Here is a 22586-nt window from a genome sequence, read left to right as displayed (position 1 = left end):
TTAATTTTATTTCTTCCTTTAAATTTCGAAATTACTAACCCATTTTTCAAAATTATTTTTGAAATCCTCTATCTCTCCTCTTCTTTCTATTTATTTTATTTACTTACTAACACTTCTCTTCACCTCTCTTCATCTCCAATCACTGCCTCTATCCTCACCATTGTGATTGGATTCTCCACTTTTATTCCTTTCTTCTTCTACTAACAATAAGGAACCTCTTTACTGTGACATAGAGGATTCCTCTTTCTTTTCTTGTTCTCTTCTTCCCTATATGAGCAGGGATTAATCTCTTCTTCATTATTCACCTTGGGCATGGGATGTTGTGCTTCTTCTTTAATTTCCATGTCAAGTCCAATGGGAGAGGATTCAAATGTAGATATGAATTCATTAATGATTGAATCCATCTCTTGATCGTCTCCTTCAAAGCCTTCAACCATGATATGCTTTGGAGGTTGTACACCCTCCTCAACATCAGTTTCAAACGTCTTTGAAGGAGGCTCTATAACTTGACTTTCCCATGGAGGTTCAGCATCTCCTAAGTCTTTAACCACTATTTCCTCTTCAATGGCAGGCGTAGCTTCTTCCAATTGTTCCAATACAAAATCGTGCTGCTCGCTATCCACCGGAGTGCCCAACTTCTCCTTCCTGCTACGTTCTTCAGTAGATTTTCCACATGAAGCCATGGGGGTTCTTTGAATGTCCGAACGTCGGAAAGGTAATTGATTTCTTGCTTGATCCAGGTATTCAAGTATGAAATCGTATTCATCTTTGATGATTTCCTGTTCAACTATTTCTTCACCTTCAAGTACAAAATCCTCCTTGTTGTCTTCTTTCACTAGTTCTTCAACCGCGCTGTCAACTTCAAGGGTCTCTACTACCTTTACCTTTAGTGCCTCCTCTAGCTCCTTATGAAGTATGGATTCGCGAAGATGATCCTTTCTCTCTTGTTCTATGTCAATAGTATCAGTGGGATCATGTTGCTCTTGGATTGATGGATGTTGGCGCTCTTCCATGGATGGTGGTTATGGGATGGGTAGATCATTATGTGGTTGAGATGGAAGTGCAGTGGAGCTTGAGGATTGAATATTGGGTGTAGAGGGTTGACCCATGCGGGATATAAGTGCTTGAAGAGTAGAGGTGAGACTAGTGATAGAGGCAAGTTTGCTTTCCATGGAGGTTTGGGGTGGATATGAGGGTTCATTTGTTGGGAGAAAAGGTTCATAACACGGAAGTGGTTCCTCTTGATAAGGATATGGAGATGGTGTATATTGAGGTGGTGGTTCTGGGTATGGTTCATAGGGTGGTTGGTGTGGTGAATGAGAATTGGGGTCATATGGAGGTGAATGGTGGAAAGGGGCTTGTGAGTGTGGTGGTTCAAAGTTATGTTGTGAGGATGGTCTCTGAGCATACGGTGGGGCTTGTTGGTAGCTACTAGGCGGTCCACCATATCTATCAGCTTGGTATGCATTGTAGGATGGTCTTTGTCTGTGATATCTAGGAGGGTGTTGTTGCCTAAAAGGTTTATCAGATCCTCTTGGCTCCATCCATCTTTGATTGCTTTGACCTTGATGCATATTCCTGTTATAGCTTCCTCTTCCTGCAACATAGTTATAACCAAACTCATAACCAAAGGGGTGAGAGTTCATAGTAGTGAGAGAAAATAAAAATAGAAACTAACAAAAAGAAAGTATTTTGAAAAAGATATAATTTTTGAAAAAAATTTTGAAAAATATTTACAATAACCAATAATAAGGCACACGTTTGCAATTCCCCAACAACGGCGCCATTTTGAAAGAACTGAAGATTGATGATTTAGAAGTTATAGTAAACTCTCGTTGTAAGTATAGTTAATAAACCTAGCAATCAACCTTTCTTACAAACGTTTGGTTGTCACAAGTAACAAACCCTTTTGAAATTGATAACCGAGTATTCAAACCTCGAGTCGTCTTCTCAAGGAATTGCAGGGAGGTATGTTTTTATTATTAGCTATGAAAAAGGTAAAATTGGGGGTTTTGGAAATAAGGAAGAAGTATGACAAGTAATTCAAATGACAATTAAAATAAATAAATAACTATAAAATAAACTCTTGGCAAGATATGAAATTTCGGAAGTCCTATCCTAGTTACTCCTATAAGAATGGAAGTTAATCCCACTTAGTTAACCTTTGCGTAAGCAAGGAAAAGTCCAGTGAACCAATTGGTTAGATTCCCCAAGTCCTAGCCAAATCCTAAGGAAAGACTAGAGTTAGTGGAATTCCAATTAATTAGCCGACATAACAATCAATCATGAATAGTTGAGAACTCAAGAGCTTCCAGTTAATCAATTAAAGCCAATAATATAAAAAGCTAAATAAGAATCTTAGATCTGAAATACTTCAAATTGAATTAATAAAAGTATCAAAAGTAACATGGGCAGTTGTAGCCAAATAAAGAAGTTGAGTTTAACATAGGAATCCATAAAACTAAATTGAGGAAATAAATAAAAGGAACATTGAACCTGATATGAAGATGAAATAATCCTGAAGTGAAAAGAAATCCTAATCCTAAAACAAATTCTAATCCTAATCCTAATCCTAAGAGAGAGGAGAGAGCCTCTCTCTTTAAAAACTACATCTAAAACTAAAAATTATGAATTATGAAAGCATCATTATGAATGGATGCATTCCCCCACTTTATAGCCTCTAATCTGTGTTCTCCGGGCCGAAAACTGGGTCAGAAACAGCCCAGAATCGCTGATTGTGAAATCTGGTCCGTACAGGTCGCGGCAAAGTGACGCGGAGGCGTCATCCACGCGTCCGCGCGGAATGAGATTTGTAGATGCGATGCGTCCGCGTGAAGCGCGCGTTCGCGTCGCCTATCTGTATGACCACTATGGAAAATTATATATCAAATCACAGCCCCGGACGTTAGCTTTCCAATGCAACTAGAACCGCATCATTTGGACCTCTGTAGCTCAAGTTATGTCCGTTTGAGTGCAAAGAGGTCAGGCTGACAGCTTAGCAGTTTCTTCAACTTCTTGTATTCCTTCCACTTTTGCATGCTTCCTTTCCATCCTCTAAGTCATTCCTGCCTATAATCCCTGAAATCACTTAACACACATATTAAGGCATCGAATGGTAATAAAGGATAATTAAATTAAATATTTCTAAAGCATAGAAAACATGTTTTCACATATATCATATCATAAGGAAGGAATTGTAAAACCATGCAAATAGTATGAATAAATGTGCAAAGGCTTGATAAAAACCACTCAATTGAGCACAAGATAAACCATAAAATAGTGGTTTATCAAAGTCCTAGAGCATAACTCATTTAATATATATATATATAAACTAACATACGAAAAATAAAACAAATTATAATTAGAAAAAATAAAGGAAGAAAATAAGAACTTAAAGTACTCAAATTAAGCGTCGTACTTTACATACTACCAGTACTCACAATCTTAGCAAGCATTACTAACGAGGCTTTTGATGGTTTTTAATACTTGTCACGAGCTTCTCTGCACTAAATAAAGTTTCTGTTCTTGTGCACTGGAGTTTGATTTGTTGTTTTTTATTTATATATTTATTTATTTATTTTTATCTTAATAGTCAAATTTTGGAGCTCTCTGCACTCCTCCTAGACGACAGAACATGTCTCAGTATAATCCAAGGTATTATTAATCATATTCCAAGTGTTATGAGTTATTTGTGTTTGATTTATGTGTATTTTTGTTCTAAGAGTTTTTCATTAAATTGTTACAAGTGTTAATGTATTTTTTTTTTGTGACTACAAGTGTTAATGTGTATAAATTATAATAACTCACGTAAAATAATAAAAAAAATAAATATGTAAGGACAATGTTATAAAATTATAAATTATTATTATTTTTAGCTAATAATTTATATCCATATTTATAAAAATTTTGCACACAACAAATATATAGTTTGTACTTATATTTATCAAAATTTGCATATATAAATTAATACTCTAATATTTTTTCAAAATTTATATACGCAAATTAGTTAAATTTATTTGTTAAAAATAATTTAGTATTTGTGCTGCTTAAATAAGGGTTAAAAATACTAAAAATGTCTGGCACTCAAGAATTTTTTTAATATTAAAAATTTTTGAAAACCAATAATTTTTAATATTTTTAACTATCATTTGGTTAGCATAAATATTAAATTATCTTTTTATTAATTTATGTATATAAATTCTAAAAAAATATGTGTATAAATTGTATTGATTAATGCAGTAATAAGTGCTATATGTTATTTTGAAATGACCATGTTTCATGAAATTAATTATTCCTGTGTGTCCCAATTTGATCGTCAATTGTTAAAGTGGAAATTTGGTAAGTTAGGTAGAAATTTTGATTGGACTCTTCTTTCTTCCTTGGTGATTAAGACTTGATTAAATGGACGAGATAATGCATCTTTATATGTGTAGTTTGCTTCCATTTAAAGTTGTTCTATATGACTACCCTATTTGACAATGTAATATATAAAGGAGCTAGAAAAATAATTTTTCTACCTTTGTAATTAGTAAAGCACTTTCTAGACAAATACTACTTGTGTTGCTAAATTTTGAAAATATTTTCAAGAAGAAACTCCCTCTAATTACTATGTTTACGTTCTACCTTAAAATGAAAATATGGGCACTAGGAGAAGTATTTGGATGGATAAGAGCATTTTCTTTATTTCATTGTTGTTTCTATGTACGGTGTACTATGTATTATCCCTGAGTTTAGCTAGGGAACCAAAACCACACCAGCCAAAAACCAGCCAAAAGTGTATGGGCTGGGTCACAGAAGCCCAACCCACATCCAGCAACATCCAAAAAATGTGAGGGTAAACCATATTCACCCTAAGTAAAAACCCTACCTCCTTTTCACCGTTTTACCAAAGAGAATTCAAAAAGCTTCCATAACCCCGCCACGATACCGAAACTCTCGCGCGACCCCCTCCATCTCTTATCCGGACACCGTGACGCCGAACACAGTGGCTGTTCCCGTCGAGATTCAATCGAAGCTAACTATGCCCAACCTTCTCCCCTCACTTCATCAGCCGCTCTGACGCCGTGACGAGCCTCTCCGACGATCGCGCCTCCATTATAGCAAGAAGAGCGACGCCTCACATGCCGTTGCATGTGGGTTTTTCTAGCGCCGCCTAAACTTGCTGGTGCACCTGTGTCGTCTGTTGTTGTTATCATCGACTTCTCCAGCCTGAAATTCCTCGTTTCGGGTCACTGATTGGTAAGTATGGTAGATGTTGCCTCTTACTTCATGAACATGTCTTGAAAAGGGAATTAGATTGTTTTGTTGTAGTAGTCTCTATGAGGTCTTAATCGATGGATGTTCTTTTCAATCTTTGAACAGATCAGTTAACAAGATTTTGGGGCATCACTGGTCCCGGGCAAAAAATTACAGGTGCATGTGTTGCATGTTTTTGGATTGTTGCAAAATCAATAAACAAGTAAGTGTGGGTATTGATTGCTAATTGAATTTGGATAAATTCTAATTAGATATGTGATGTTGTTGATGTTCTGCTCGGATGTTGCTTATTGGTAGAGTTTGTATGATGATTTTAGCTGTGATGGATGTTGTAATCGTAGTTATTAGACGCTAGATGTTTCTGTTCTGTTATTTGGTTTAGTAACTAAGGATGATTTTCATATGAGATGTTATTTGAAATTGCATAACTTATTGGACGTTTCTGTAAAAAAATTGAAAGCTGAAGGTACTAACAAGTGCAACGGCTCTCAGGTGCGGTTCTTGTTCTATTAGAAACTTCCCTACCTTTTTTTTCTGAAAAGAACATTTTTGCATCCCGAAGGCTGAATGAACTTAATTTTTGGGGGTTGAGCTATCTATTGTGAGGAGAAAATTACTGAAAGAACAGGCTGGATATCATTTTGATTTTGGTCTGGAAGGTGTGAGGGGCGGCATTGTTAGTCTCTAAGTTGAATGGTGTTGTTGTTTACTTCTGTTGTTTTTTTTTTAAATTGTAGTACGTTTAACATTTGGGGCAGATGTGAGGAAACATGGTTGGACTTTGTCAGGTATTTCAGAGCATTTAGTTATGGTGCATTCATTGGTTAATGGTTACATCGAAGCGAGTATGATGAAAAAAATTATGGAATCCTTTTTGTTCTTTAATTCTGGGTTATAATAGTTTTAGGAGTTTTATGTTCTCAACTTGTTAGATTATTATGTACCCCAGATCTTTCTATTAATGAATGGTTTTAATTTTGTCAACTACTTTGATTGATATCTTACGTGTCTAGAAAGAACATATTAGGGAACGTGTCCTAAAGGAGACCCAGGATAACTCAAGCTTATATTTGATGTTTGCATTTGTTGTTCCTCTTAATACATGCCTCCATAATTACACTTGTCCAGATTAATGAAAGTCAAGGTAAATAATTTATGGGGATAAATTTAGTTTGAAATTAAATGTGGGGTTGGCTGTTGCAGCAGAAAAAAATGAACTTAATTGTGATTTTACATTAAAGGTAATTATTGAAATGAGATCAATTTTAGTAAAAATAGAGTGTTTTTTCTAGGTTTCATATTTGTCACAAGTGCTTGATAAATGATTTTTCAGATTTCTCAGATCTTTCACAATCTTATTTAAATGATTGTTGTATGTTTTTGCTATGAATAGGGTGTTTTTTCATGATATGATTTTTTTTATCATGTATTCTTCTGATTAGTTATAAGATGCCTGTGTTCTGTTATATCATGTTTGCAGTTATAAAGGGGATGGAAAAATAGTTTCTTTATCACCATCTACGTATGTTAATGAAAATTATTTACTATATGAAATGACTGTGAATTGGCTGATGAAATTGTTGTTGTATTCATATATGCAGTTTCTAGGGGCTGTTTCTTGTGTACCTCAACAAGATTAATTTAGAGTGAAATCCAAGAGAGATGGGAAAAAAGGTAAAATGATTTCTATCATTCAATCTTTACCATTCGGGCATTATCTTTTCTTTGACTAACATCTAGTGTAATAATTAGCAGAAATTGTTAGAGTCTCGTTGCTCGCCTAGCTATATACATGACATGATGAGCACGCTCTCAAAAAACAATTCCGTTGAAAAGCTTGCAGAGATTGATCTTATTGGTTTTGGATTCCTGAGGCTTGTACCAAATTGGTCGGTAAAACAAGCTATCATGGTTCACCTAGCTGAGTCATACCAAGTTAAGCCGAGAACTTTCATACTCGACATTGGCAACATCCGCCTGAATGCCGAGTTAATCGGGAAGGTTTTCGGTATTCCCTCGCGAGGTACCTTATGCTTTCTTGTTTACCTAGTCCTTTGTAGGCGTGCTGCTGTAAACATGTATATTTATTCATACATATTATTATGGAATAACACACATGAACATGTCACAGGGGATCCTTTTCCAGCACTGGATGAGACTAATCCGTCCCACGTCGCCATCAAGAATAAGTTTCATAGACGCAGCACAACCGAGCTCCGGAATTTAGTCTACAGTTGTCCAATGACAACTGAGTCAGAGAGGATGGAGTTTAGGAGATATTTCATACTGGTGGTGATGAAGATGTTCCTGTGCCCCACCACTCAACAGGTACTTTCTCCGTGGCACATCTACCCCGTGTTAGATGTTTCTGATCCACGGAGATTCAATTGGCCATTGGAGATTCTGAATTGGTTTGACAAGGCAGTCGAAAAGTATAAGCTGAAAGGAAACAAAACGTGTGAAGGCTGCATGTTTGTTGTGCTGGTAGGACACAATGATCATTAATAAATTCTGTTTGCATTTCTTTTCATGTATATCATAAATTGTACAAAATAAGTTTCCTATATATTAGCTTGGAGAGCTCAGGCTCTTGTACTGTTATTTGTCTGTGAAATACTGATATATTGTTGAATTACTTGAATCTTTGTTCACTAATTTTAGATGGTTCCGTGTTTGATTTCATCTGAGTGTTTCATGGATAACTTAAAATTGGCCCATCCTCTGTGTAGATACTCTACTTTCAGCGTCTGCAATATGGTGTGCTTGATAATTGTCTTGAGCATGAGCCATGGCTCGAAGCGTGGACCTCGGAGAGTCTTGAAAAGAAAGCGCATTATATTATATCCGAGGTACACGTTTCTATCTCATCATCGGTTAATTTATGACGTTATGAAGTCGGAGCTCAATAGACAAACATCAATGAATTCCATTTTTGAATTTCACAAATAAATCATTAGTTTTTATTAGATATACATGGGGATTTGGGGGTTTCTCAAAAATCATTGATTATCTTCGTTGCTTAATTCAGGGGCGCCTATTAACTAGACATGGGGTAGGTGACGACATAAAGGGCCGGTCACCACAAGCTGGCAGGAAGAAACCGGGGAAAAAGGAACCACAGAAGCGTCGGTATAAAAGCAATCGGTGCTGCCAAAGGTGAGCACGTTTTACTGATTGAGCATGTTAACTAGCTTAGTTCGCCGTTGTTAAATTGGTTCATGCTCTTGCATATAACAGTAGAGGTCAGTCAGTGAAAAGAGTAAGCAGGTTTCAAATGAAAGACAACCAAGGGGACGTACATCATCTCCACCTCCAACAGCGAGAAGTTCACGGCGCGCCAAACGATCAGAAACAAGCAAGGGGGTGAGTATGCGATTACCATTATCTACTGCTTAATTCATTGATTAGCTTTGTTTACGTTTACTGTTGTCATTTAAATGTACTTGGATGTTTCTTTACCCAACTTATTTGTTGTACGTAAAACAGCCTAACAGGGGAGCTGCGAAAAATAGGGGGGAGGCTGAAAAGGACCGACCACGCAGCTGTCCCGCAAAAAATATGAGAAAAAGGATCTCCCAAGTGGCACTGATGATGATGAGGAGAATGAGCCTCTTGCCAAGCGGATGTGCCGACTCTATAATAAGGGAGATGACAAAAAAAAACAACTGACGAACCAACAGAAGGAAACGTCAATCAGGACAATGGAACCCATGAAACACCAGTCTCTGTCCTTCCCGATGCAGTAACACTCTCCGTTGCGCTAGTGAAACATGAAGAATGGGAGTTCGACGGGCAAGTATCCTAACCAAAACTAACTCATTTTCTGGTCTATTTTACTTGTTAGTGAGTTAAGGATTGTATCCGTATACAACTGCCATTTCTCTAACATCGGCTGACTCGCTTGCAGTAATCCCAATTTCTTGTCGAACCGAGACCCCGAGAGTGAATGAATATGGCAATACTTTGAGCAACTGCAGAATACGAGTCCACTACAGGCCGTGATGCCAGCCAATCCATCTTGCATGACTCCTAGCCCACCAGGAAAGCAAATCTCACTGGGCGATGCTGGGACGGAACAGCATTATACCCAATGTACTCCTGTAAAGGTACATCCACTTCTAAAAGGGCGAAAGATCGACGAGGATGATGAGGAGCGAGTCCGACGATGGGCGGCCAATAGATCATTGGAGCAAAGCGAGGTTTTGGCGTCCTATGAAGGGAGGCAGCATCTATCTTTGCTCCGAGACGACATTTGCTCACTGCTGCCCCGGCACTGGGTCACGAGCAACGTAAGTATAATATACTAACTCTTTGACATAATGAATATGTTTCTTAATATATATATTGGATAAAACATATGACGCTAATGCAATTTAGACTTTTGTTTATGCAGATTGTTCAGTGGATGTGTTCAACATTCAATGATTCTGAATCACTGCGGTTTAAGGATGACTTTTACTGTATACCACCCGGAATTTTGGTATGCACGAATTTACGTATTCTAATCGATAATGAATTGAGATCTGGAGCTAAATAGTCATTTTTTAACAGGAAACAGTGTTGCAGAAGAGGAACTTGGCTTCCTTCAGGGAGGATCCCACCGTTAGTTATGTGGGGCTGGGTCCTAACTTTGGTGATGATTCGATTTTTTTTGACAAGATAGCAGCTTCCATGCGAAAATGGGTAAGTTAATTCGCTACATGAACAAACCTGTATACTTCTTATACTATTTAACGCTTGAATGTTGATGCTTTTGTTTAAGTACTTACAACCTGGAGTTTATTAGTTGGATGTTCCTTGTGATATGCAATGGGATGTTCCCCTTAATTGACAAATAGATGGTTCTGAATATGGTTTTTGTTTTTCGTGTCTCAGTCACTTGAATTTGAGTGTGCTTAATTGATGTGTCGTTGGCTTTCATTTCAATAGATTTATTGCAACACGTTAAATATTCTAGAAATTTTACATATATATCTATTTGGTTACTAACTTGATCATGAAAATATATATTTCTATTTCCATCATAGTGGTTTGCCCCAGTCTGTATCGATCGTCATTGGTGGCTGTATGCCTTTGAGATTGCTCAGAAACGGCTGTGGGTGCTGGATAGTATGAATACCGGAGTGCCTAACAATGAAAGAGTAAAATTACATGCTTATGCGGTATGTATACAACAACAAATTAGTTCGACATTAGACTTGGTAATTGAAACTGAATGATTTCTAACGTGTTGCTGATCTCTAGGCGAGACTCATTGAAGACATGGCGAAAGTCTCCATGCCCGCATATGAGCACACGAAGAACGGCCTACCTCGTTTCTATGCTAGCGTCCCACAACAAGATAACGGGTCAGTTAAATATACACATAACAATATTCTTAATAGCACTTCACTAGATATTGATATCATGGTTAGAAGTAATATTCTGTGTTTGTACATGTAGCTGTGATTGTGGTGTATTCGTAATCAAATTCATGCAGTTTTGGGGTTTGGATAAACCATTACAGCATTGGGACCAGGTGAATTTTTCATCAAAATTAGGTTCAAACCATTTGTGGTCAATTTCTTTCTCGTCTTTAAAATTATCCTCCAACACATAATTGTCATGCAGGACATTGTACAGGAGTTTAGGAAGGAGATAATTCTAGACATAGTGATGGGTCCTCATAATTTAGAAATTGGCAAGGCGCTGCAGGCATTGGAAAGCAATTATGTGCGCCGAAACCAGCCTAGGAAAAAGTCTAAGGCTGTGAAATCGCCTTTCACAGCACCGAGCACGAGGAGCATGCTGCAGCGTGCGGGGTTACCCACAAGAAAGCCGAGAAAGGGGGAAGACAACAGAAGTAGAAATTTTTACTATGTAGGAAAGCTTCACTATAGACACATCTGTTACTACATCTATGTTTTGCTAGTTTCATGTGAGCCTGATGATTCCTGTTTCGCCGCAGGTTTATCATTTCATGTTGGTGATTCTCTCAAGTTGATGGTGACAATGAATCGTAAACCTCTGGGTGGATGGTGCTTGAGTTAGGAATTAGGATGTTTCTTTTATTTTATATATTGGATGGTTCTGGAATTGTTTTATGTTTTGTATTGTTTAAAGCATTTGAAATTGTTAGTACTTCGTTGATGAGTGAGTTGTTCATGTTTAGTTAGAAACATCACATCAAGTTTCATATATTAGTTATTTCAGGATTCACGTGCAATGTTTTTTCAAGTTAGTGATGTCACTAGTTCACTAGGCAATTCATTACATACTGATGATATTGAGTGAACTCTGTCCGGTGTATATAACTCTTTTGGTCATGTCTATGCTTAAATGGCAATGTTGTCCATTGACCCTCATGGTGTTCTTTATTTCTTTATCATTTTTCTTGTACTGCTTGACTTTTGATGTTGCTGAAAATTAACACATTGCACGGCCTTCGGTCGTGATCAGACCACAGTAGATGCGATCTTAGGTGGATGGTGTCTTTGGTAGGGACTCGGATGTTTCTTCTCATTGTATATTGGATGGTTCTGGATTCGTTTTATGTTTTTTCAGGTTTAAAGCATTTGAACTTGTTATTATTTCGTTGCTGGGTGAGTGGCTCATGTTTTGTTAGATATTCGTCAGCAGGTATCATTTATCAGTTATTTCAGGATTCTCAAGCAATATTCTTCCAAGTTAGTGATGTCACTAGATCATTAAGCAAGTCATTTCACATTTTTAATATTGAGTGAACTCTGATCGGTCTATATAACTCTTTTGGTGATGGCTATTGTGAAGTTGCTGGTAATTAACGCATTGCATGGATTTGAGGTGGATGGTGTCTTTGGTAGGCACTCGGATGTTTCTTCTGTTAACTAAATTGGATGGTTTTGTATATGATTTCTTTGTTACGTGTGTTACGCATTAGCGACGGCTTGCACTGCATTGAGATATCAATGCGTTCAGTGCCTTTTTTTATTGTTTAAAATTCCCTTGGTACATTGTAACGGTAGATTTACACCATTTATCGATCGTGATTTTTATTGTCTTCTATTTTGTAACATTGAAAAGATTACAATAAAATATGATAACCGTTAGTGACAAAATAGAAAAGGGCATAGTTTATTAAGTTGTATATGTAGAATGACACCTAACTAGCACCAATAAACCTATCTATATATGCCTAAAAGAGTTCAACAGGTGCATGAATCCGCCACCTTCCGTTGAGTTCCACATAGTAGAATCCTCAAATCTTTTACTAAGATACCCATAACGATCATTATCTGACGGGAGGTCAACCTCATCCTAGAAGATGCACAACACAAACATGACAACATACATTAATGAAGAACACCATTGCGTAATAAAAATTTAAAATATAAGAAACTTCTAACACATACCAGGTGAGATTTCCTATTCCATTTTTGCATTGATTTCTTAATTGACTTGTCCAACTCTGCTCCAAGTCTCTTACCCTTAGGTCGTCCTTTGGTTTTGACTCTTGAGGGTCCCTGAATGTCATGTACAATCGCACCGCTTGTGCTCTGTGTGGGCACGGTATTCTGAGACGTAGCAGCAGTAGTGGAACGCATGCTGGCACGGTAATCAATCAGCTTGGACTTTGCATCCGAAAGGGCAGCTCGCAAGATGGCTGCTTCCTCATCACAAGCAACAAACTTCTGTGCAACGTTATAGAACTCTGAACACAGATGCCTGAACAAGTTGTTGCTTTCATCACTCCGAGCCACGTCATGGCTACTCTTGACATAAGTGTGCTTGCGGATGACATTCTTACTCCATCGAGGAAGAACGTAGCAGCTCGGTACTATGTCAACTCTGTAGTATGACCAGACCGCAAGGGTGTGGCAACACAATATACCAGCGGATTCAAACTTGTTGCACTCGCACTGACCCTTTTGACTCAAAGGGTCATAGTCGACCCTAAAACTATGGTAGACTGGCTTCCCCCAGAAAAACTTCTGCTCATCCACCGTAATAGAAATTGTATCTCCTTTTTTTTTCAATTGACCGAACCACGCAATCGGTTTTTTTTCTTACCTCCAGTTGAAGAATCCTGAACATACTGCTGGTGTATTCCTGCTGAAACTGTCTCTCAATGCCCGTGCTTCCTATACATGGGATAAAACCTTTCGAGTCTGCAGCATCATCTTCCAGCTCCTTTCGCTCCTTGGTTCCGAGGACATTGTCGTATTCATGGACGAACTGAACTAACCCACTCTTGCAATGCAGATATCCACCATAAAACGCGTGCATACTTTCACTACGCTGTGTACTCCTCATGCCTGCCCAAAATTCACTCTTGAAAAATATTGGAACCCACTTCCGTCGATTCGCGTAAAGGTCTGCCCAAAAGAAACAAATGGTTAGGAACATCCAGACACACTGATAGAAAAAACATCTCTTTATATACTGAAAGGAACATCCACTGTCGCCATCGATAGAAAAATCAGCTACATTTCTTATAAAAATAATATGAACGGAATCTAGATGGCACAAATCACATGATGTGTATAAATAGATAACTAGAAACCAACAGAATGGAATTATTTTAACAATCTATTTCAACCAACTAGAAATCACAAATCACCTACCTGCTAACCATCTGTTTTGGCCTAACTTGAATTGTTTAATGAAACCAGCCCAATCAGACTCGAATGATTCAATCGAAGGAGAATTTCACACAATGTGATTCATCACTGCATGCAGTTCTCCGTACCTAGCGTATCCACCAAGCTTGAATTGTGATTTTTTCATTATGTGCCAGATGCACCATCGGTGGACAGTGTCGGGTAGGACATTCCTAATAGCCCCAGTCATCGCCTTGCACTGGTCAGTGATAATATCCCTTGGTGCAGATCCGACGCATCTCACCCACTGCGTGAAAACCCACTCAAAATTAGGGATCTCCTCGCTCCCAAGTAAAGCACAGCCAAGAAGAGTAGACTTCTCATGGTGGTTTACACCTACAAAGGATGCAAACGGCAGACCATGCCTGGGAAAAGAGAAACGACAACTGTGAGGCAACACTAGAAAATCCAGAAATAACTGCTCTTGCTATTTACAAATACATATACAGACCTGTTTCTTCTGTATGTGGTGTCAAACGACACCACATCTCCGTAATATTCATACGAAGCCCTGCACCTTGCATCTACCCAAAGTGCGCTCCTAAACTTATTAGCATCGTCAACATCTATTGCATAGAAGAAGTTGGGATTGATCTCCTTCATTCGAACAAAATAATTCATCATCCCCTGGAAGTCCTCGTTGTCATCGGAACATCGGAGATTGCGTGTGATGTAATTTCTGACATCCTTTTCTGAAAAACCCAGGTTTGCGGACTGGTTGACGAAATTGTGATCACTGTTCTTTGATTTGCATTTAATGTAGAATTGTGGAACTTAGGATTTTTGGCACGAGTGGACACAACTCCGTTCAACTAACCAGCAAGTGTACTGGGTCGTCCAAGTAATAAACCTTATGTGAGTAAGGGTCGATCCCACAGAGATTGTTGGTATGAAGCAAGCTATGGTCACCTTGTAAATCTCAGTCAGGCAGATTAAAGGGTAATTGTGATTATTGGACTAAATAATAAATAAAAAGGAATAATAAAAGGGATAGAATACTTATGCAGATTCATTGGTGGGAATTTCAGATAAGCGGATGGAGATGCTGTAGAGCCCAAGGACGCCTGCTCTCCTACTGCTTCTACTCAATCCTTCTTACTCCTTTCCATGGCAAGCTTTGTATAGGGGTTCACCATCAACTGTGGCTACTTTCATCCTCTCGGGAAAATGATCCTATGCGGTTGTCAGTCGCACGGCTAATCGTCTGGAGGCATCACCCATGGCTGATGGCTACATCCCATCCTCGCAGTGAAAACTAATGCTCACGCACTCTGTCACAGTACGGCTAATCACCGGTTGGTTCCCGCTCCTACTGGAATAGAATCCCTTGATTCTTTTGCGTCTGTCACTAACGCCCAGCAGGTTGCAAGTTTGAAGCACGTCACAGTCATTCATTATCGGAATCCTACTCGGAATACCACAAACAAGGTTAGACTTTCCGGATTCCCAGGATCCTACTCGGAATACCACAGACAAGGTGAGACTTTTCGGATCCTCATAAATGCTGCCATCTATCTAACTTATACCACGAAGATTCTGTTGGGGAATCTAAGAGATACGCATTCAAGCTCTGTTGCATGTAGAACGGAAGTGGTTGTCAATCACGTACGTTCATAAGTGAGAATGATAATGAGGGTAATTTGACTCATAACATTCATCATGTTCTTGGGTACGAATGAATATCTTGGAATAAGAATAAGAGAGATTTGAATAAAAGATGATAGAATTGCATTAATACTTGAGGTACAGCAGAGCTCCACACCCTTAATCTATGGTGTGCAGAAACTCCACCGTTGAAAATACATAAGTAAAAGAGGTTCAGACATGGCCGAATGGCCATCCTCCCTAACGTGATCAATGATCTCCTAGGATGAAGAATAAAACAAAACTGAGACCAAAGATGAAACGTGGTCAAAAGACGTCTAATACAATAGATAAATGTCCTATATATACTAGACTAGCTACTAGGGTTTACATGAGTAAGTAATTGATGCATAAATTTACTTCCGGGGCCCACTTGGTGTATGCTTGGGCTGAGCTTGATTAATCCACGAGCTGAGGCATCTCTTGGAGTTGAACTCTGAGTTATGACGTGTTTTGGGCGTTCAACTCCGGATAATGACGTTTTTCTGGCGTTTAACTCCAGACAGCAGCGTGTACTTGGCGTTCAACGCCAAGTTACGTCATCATTCTTCGAATAAAGTATGGACTATTATATATTGCTGGAAAGCTCTGGATGTCTACTTTCCAACGCCATTGAGAGCGCGCCAATTGGAGTTCTGTAGCTCCAGAAAATCCATTTCGAGTGCAGGGAGGTCAGATTCCAACAGCATCAGCAGTCCTTTTGTCAGCCTTCTTCAGAGTTTTGCTCAAATCCCTCAATTTCAGTCAGAATTTACCTGAAATCCCAGAAAAACACACAAACTCATAGTAAAGTCCAGAAATGTGAATTTATCATAAAAACTAGTGAAAACATCCCTAAAAGTAGCTTAAACTTACTAAAAACTATATAAAAACAATGCCAAAAAGCGTATAAATTATCCGCTCATCACGGACCCACCAACCTCGTTTGCTAGGGCTAGATACATCTTGTTGGGTCTTATTCCAGCCTCGTCGTTATCCGTAATGACGCACTTAGCATGCATGGTCAGCTCCCGGTACTCATGATAATGGACAGCTTTCTCAGCCGAACAAGGGTGAGAATGCCTCAGTTCTAATCTAGACACAACCCAACATTCATTCTCATTGTCCAGCACGACATACATCCTTGGATTCGTTGCTTTGCATCTCGTGGCTGTAATTCTATTTGCTCGAGTTGCTGCGTTCACCCTAGACTCTCGATAACCTTCACGCGTGCAGTAAATAGATTGATTAACCGGTACCTTTGATTCCTTCCGCGTCTTGTCAAAATTCGTGTTCCTGATTTTAGTAACGAACCCAACTTTCTTTGTATAGTTTGCATAAAATTTCTGTGCGAGAGGCAACGAACCAAAACTCATACCTACGACTGGAATTTCCTCTTCACCTACGCCACTATGATCCGGCAACTGTAACGTCAATACACAAAATTAGATATGAATTAAGCTAGCCCTAACACAGTAAGTGTTTAATAGAAATTCTTAGGATACTATAATAATATCTCAAATAAATGAGCTTTTTGAATTAAAAAACAAAAACAAAAAAGAGTTGATAGGTTTACAAATCACAAAACACCTTTATATAATAACATGGGAATAATTTCAGTAACATACTATCATAATAAATCTAGAAGTAATATCTTATACATTATGGAAGTGTACAATCATTAATCTACTTTTTTCATCCTATGTCATTATATGGTCTAATAATATTTGAGGAATCATAAAGCACTAACTAATAGAGTTATACTATAATTGAAGGCATGTGCTGAGTTGGTGTATCCTACCCTTACGAAGTAAGTGAAGTGTGAAATCAATGAATATTCTCATCTCATATAAACCTTGCCAAGTGTTTAGAATTAAGAAAGAGGGCATGATCTGTTCTTAATCAATAATACAAAATTAACAAAGTGAAAAGTCCAATATCGATTAAGAAACATCTTATTAGCATGAACTAGAAACATCTACGTAGCACATTGAAACCTGGCCTCCATCGTCCAGCTCATCCTTTCTAGTCACAACGACATCGGTAATTTCGTCGAACTACAATTAAAGAAACCAGAAAAAGGCATTTGTCAAGTTAAGAACATTCCTTACTATATATGTACTGAGTCGTATAAAAAGCATGAAAGAAAATTGCATCACAAAATATGGGAGTCAAGCATACTTTAATGATGGTAATTCTAATGATTCACACATGATGGGTAAGTGTTTAGGAATTATTTTTTGCTCAGCTCAATATATACATGTGCCAGAATTCTCCAAACCGATATAGTTTTTGAAGTAAAAAAAAATTCAAATTAGCATGAATAAGGGTGCTTCAAATACCACGTTGTTACAAAATTTAAAACAAACAATGAGAAGCTTATGAAACATACATTGTACCCTACTTGTTCTTGAATGTCTAATTCATCCACATTAAATTGTTCATCGCCTAGTGTTGGATTGGTGAATGTAGTAATTGATCCTTCTTCAGTGGGTGAAAAGGCCATGGAAGATGCTCTGTTCCGGTAATGATCTCGTAGCCTTTTCTTTGATGGTTTGACTTGATGAGGTTGGCACCGTAGCCGCCGCGATGGGAAGTTCTGATCGGCGCCGTCAGTGACTAACGATGAATGGCGCCACCAAATGAAAAAGAAAGATGATTCGATTTTGACCAAATGAAGCTGAATTTTGAAACAGCTTTGATTAGGTGTTCCGTGATCCTAGGATAGGTTTATGGTTTTTTGAAAGTCAAGGAGTGATTTGGTTGAATACGGCAATTAATAACAAAAATTGAAAATTAAATAAAATTAAATTAATTAAGCAAAATGTGGTTTTGTTTATTTTTTGGCTTATCCCCTTTTGGTTCCACATACTTTTCCATTATCCTTTGATTATTTGATTTCATCAAGATATTAAGACTAATAGTTTTGTTAACAATGGTTAATAATCTTCTTCTACATTAATAATTTAATGTTATCAACATCATTAATTAATAAAAGTGGCCGTAAATATGAGTGTAAATTATATATTTTTTGTGTGTAAAAAATCTGTAAATATGAGTGTAAATTATTACCGATTAGGTGCTGGCCAAAAATAATATTTGTTGGTCATATAACATTGCTCGAGTTATAAAATTAAAATATGAGGTACAAAAATATCCTTGATAATAATTAATCTATTTAATTATTTCACTATTTTTACTGTCTCGCACCATTAATTTAGGAAACAATAATTGGAAAAAAATAATATGATATAATCCTAGGTTAATACTTATCCATAAACTCTCACAATAACATTTTAGTACTTTATCCTAAATAGAATTTGTTCATTCCAATTTGATTTTTCTTACCTCATTGTTTATGTATTCAGATGTTACTCTCTCTCCCAGGAAATAATCTTAGACATCCTATTACGACTTTCTGTGAAATCTCTGTTGCGATTCAAGTGTGTTTGCCGGTCCTGAAAATCCATAATACATTGTCCAAATTTCACGAAACTTCACCTTCAAAGATCTCCTGAGAACACCAACTTCTTGTTGGTAGGAATAGACACGGATCCTGCTTTGGTATTATCGTATTCTCTTCATTCTTTAATGAAGGAGACAATTCCCTTTAATGCACAATCCCTTGGTTTTGGAAAAGATTTAACAGAATGTTACTGGGTCAATGGTGCAATCAACGGACTTTCTTGCCTTTCAAGTATTGTTTCTTACGACATGAAATGTAAAGTATTCAATGTACGACTCTGGAACCCAATTACAAGGTTAATATCTACAGCGTCACCACTTTTATATGTAGAGAGAGAATGTGCATATATTGTTAAGTTTGGATTAGGCTACGACGATTCAACTAACACTTACAAGGCGGTAGCTAACATAATAAATCGTCGACAATGGAAAAATAAGTTGAGAATTTACAGCAGACCGGGTGACACATGCTGGAGAACCGTTTCAACTCCCCCGGATCATCTCGTTTCTTGGGAAGAAGGACAGTTTGTGAGCAACACTTTTAATTGGTTAGCGATTCGTCCACCTGGACCAATTGATCGTCAGAGAATCCAGCAGCTCGAATACACTTATGATGACTACGTGATCTTTTCACTTCATGTAGGGCAAGAAACGCACAAGCTTTTGCGAATGCCTGTTGATCTTGATGACTACAATCGTGAAGAACCAAAGCTCGTACTATTGAAGGATCACCTCTGTGTTTTTCATGATTTTGAAGGGACTCATGTTGTTGTGTGGCAGCTTGAGGAATTTGGAGTTGAAGATTCTTGGACTATATTAATGAAATTTAGTTATGTTTTTCTTCAAATCGACGCATGTAGCTGTTCATTCAGGGATTATTCACAATTTAACATGTCCGAGGACGGTAATTATTTGTTGATGTATAACAAATGTGATAGCATATTACTTGTGTATGATCAAAGAGTTAAGGAGGTAAGCAAGTGCATAAACCTTTGCAATAATCATCGTTGGGTGGGTGTCAATGATTACGTTCAAAGCTTGGTTTCGCCTGAATGAAGAAATTAATAATGCTCTTTAGTTTCTTGCACTGGTTAGGGTTTGCAAGTTGTGTTAGCTAGGTTAGTAATAAGTTCCATATATGCAACTCAACTAGTTTGATTTTTTTCAGCTCCTTCCTCCTTAGCTTGAGTAGTTTGTTGATTGATTTTAATTTTATTTTTTTCAATTATCATATCAAATCTTGGCTCCAGAACTTAGAATAATTGACAATATGACTATGTTGTATATGTTTTGATATTTAAGTTTTATCATCACATAAACCCCGTAAGATTATAGGCATCCATTAAAGTATAGTTAACTATGAAGATTAGTTATATCAAAAGTAGACACATACATGATAAGCTTAAAAATAAATAAATCAGATCTGTTACACATCCAAGTAATATTGTCATCTAAGTCCAACAAAGTAGATCTAACACCAACAAAAACTACTCTCATTAAAAAGAGCGTGATTACACGTGCACACATCATTCTTCCACCCAAGTCATTTACGTTCACGCGCTACGTTATCGTCATCGTCGTCTTCTTCTTGTTCCTCCTTATCCTTCTCCTCTTTTTCATCCTTCTCCTTCTCCTTCTCCTCTTTCTCCTCTTTCTCGTTCTCCTTCTCCTTCTCCTTCTTCTTCATGTGTTTTCTCCTCATCGTCATTCTTTTGTTGCTGCTGTTATTGCTGTTAATGCAGTAGGTGAAGAGAAAGATTTTTGAATTGTACAGGACAACGAGTCTAAATGCACCTTAATTCACTAAAAAATGAATCAAAATTATATAATGACTGAGACACAATTAACTTAGAAATGAACTGAAATTACATAATGATTGCGACATAATTAACTCAGAAAGAAAGAGAAGTAGAGAACCATGGTAAAGAATCTACAGGTTTGAGAAGCAATAGATGTTAATAATAAAATATTTTCAACATGAACTTAGATATTTTTGCATGTGGATTTCAAGTTCAACTAAGGAAAATTTAATTACAATAAAGGAAAAGATTTAAGAAAAAAGACCTTTTAAAAAAAAGAAGTATATTTATGGTATCTTATATTAAATTCATAATTCATATAAGAAATGTTTAAGGGATTTCATTTTATAAGATTGTGAAAGTTGATGAAATACTTTTTAATTTTCTATTCCTTTATAGAACACTTGAAAAATATTTATTGTATTCATTACTTTTTATTATGGTTTTTTCTATTTAATTTACTGATTTTTTAAGACTTTATTCAAAAATTAAACTCAAATTTTACTTGGTTAGGGTTATAACTTGGATGTAGAGTTTTATTGTAAATAAATTAAAGTACATAATTTGGCATATTTTTATTTTAGACATATATATATTGTATAAAAAGTAGGTTCCTGTGAAAAAGAAAAATGATGAAAAAGGGACTGAGGTAAGTAATGCAGTAACAAACTTCCAAAATGAAGAACTACTATTAGCACATAATGAGGAGTTAGTTATAAGAGGAGGACAGGTGGCAAACGATTCGCCTCTTCAGGATGTTGAATTTCTAACGTTACAGTCGAGAGAATTTCAGTGAGTAGAAAAAAGAAAAATAAAAATTAAAGGTCTAATTTAGAGGATCAATAGTTGTCAATCTCAACTAATCTCCGCCAATAGAATAAAAAACTTAATGCAGAATTTTTTTGAAAATCAAAATTCGACAAGTGTATCGAATCATATCAAGTAATACTACAGTGAGTTAGTTATCATTCTCAAGAGGATTAAAGGACTAAACAATAGTGATTAATTGATTATTCTAATTAGACAAATACAGTGGAGTGAGGAATCAAAGTAAACGTGTAAATATAGAACAATAAAATTGGCAAACAGTGAGTGATGTCAATGATGGTGAGAATGCTAAGGTTTTAGGATGTTCACTCCTTAGAAAAATAATTCTTATGTTCATTTATTTGAGGCATGTAAAGATCAATCACGACAAATCATAAATAATCAAATTCTAATTCCTTGACAATTTAATTTCTCTTTAACCTAATAAATCACTAATTCCTTAGTCAATTACTTAAGAAAAGAGGTTAAGCACAAATCTTATTTAGTTTCAAATAAGATTCAAGAATAGTTCTTAAGTTGAATTATATGTCACTTATCCAAACTAGTTCTAAACAATTGAAACTTACAAGAAAGAATGATTTCTAAAAGTTTTCTAATCCGAATTTTATGTCACTTATTCAAACTAGTGCAATTGAAATCATAAAGCGTCGCACACTCTTTAAAACACTATTCTTAGTTAAATAAAAAAGTTGTGAGAAAGTGTTTTCAAGCTAATTCCAATATTACTTTTTTCCAAAACAATATTTAGAATCCAAAACGGAGTTAGAATATTTTTCAACAATTCTAAATCTTTAGGGATGAAGAACGAAAATTCAATCATGAAATAAAGCAAAGCCTAAATCTCAAATAAAGCAAAACACTTAGATTAATAATCTATAAAAGGATGAACAGAGCTCCTAACTTTAACAAATGAAATTAGTTGCTCATGGTAGAATAAACACAAAATTGTAAATTGTGGTGTGCAGTATAAAATGTGATGTCCTTGATTTGTGGACAA

General features: G+C 36.7%; 2 protein-coding genes across 2 annotated transcripts; one reads left to right on the top strand and one right to left on the bottom strand.

Annotated features, from left to right (window-relative positions):
* Positions 1-13923: 13923 nt before the first annotated feature.
* On the bottom strand, positions 13924-18003 carry LOC112803553 (protein FAR1-RELATED SEQUENCE 6-like). The gene is made up of 5 exons (XM_025847039.1): positions 17890-18003; positions 17495-17554; positions 16439-16921; positions 14326-14615; positions 13924-14239 (listed from the first exon to the last, which is right to left on the bottom strand). Exons 1-5 carry the CDS (start codon positions 18001-18003, stop codon positions 13924-13926), a joined length of 1263 nt encoding a protein of 420 aa, XP_025702824.1.
* Positions 18004-19088: 1085 nt separating this feature from the next.
* Positions 19089-20018, top strand: LOC112803552 (F-box/kelch-repeat protein At3g23880-like). Its single transcript, XM_025847038.1, has one exon. It carries the CDS (start codon positions 19089-19091, stop codon positions 20016-20018), a length of 930 nt encoding a protein of 309 aa, XP_025702823.1.
* The last annotated feature ends 2568 nt before the right edge of the window (positions 20019-22586 follow it).

Source organism: Arachis hypogaea, chromosome 5 (genome assembly GCF_003086295.3).
Source record: "Arachis hypogaea cultivar Tifrunner chromosome 5, arahy.Tifrunner.gnm2.J5K5, whole genome shotgun sequence".
Lineage (NCBI taxonomy): Eukaryota > Viridiplantae > Streptophyta > Magnoliopsida > Fabales > Fabaceae > Arachis > Arachis hypogaea.
This window is presented reverse-complemented; position numbering and strand designations above follow the sequence as displayed.

Bases quoted from the DNA above. Each gene is read 5' to 3' on its own strand.
- LOC112803553 (XM_025847039.1), bottom strand. From the start codon at position 18,003: ATGGCCTTTTCACCCACTGAAGAAGGATCAATTACTACATTCACCAAT. The intron at 17,555-17,889 runs GTATGTTTCATA...CTTTAATTGTAG, and splicing joins AAGAACAAGTAGGGTACAAT to TTCGACGAAATTACCGATGT. The intron at 16,922-17,494 runs GTTTCAATGTGC...TTGACGTTACAG, and splicing joins AGCTGGACGATGGAGGCCAG to TTGCCGGATCATAGTGGCGT.
- LOC112803552 (XM_025847038.1), top strand. From the start codon at position 19,089: ATGAAGGAGACAATTCCCTTTAATGCACAATCCCTTGGTTTTGGAAAA.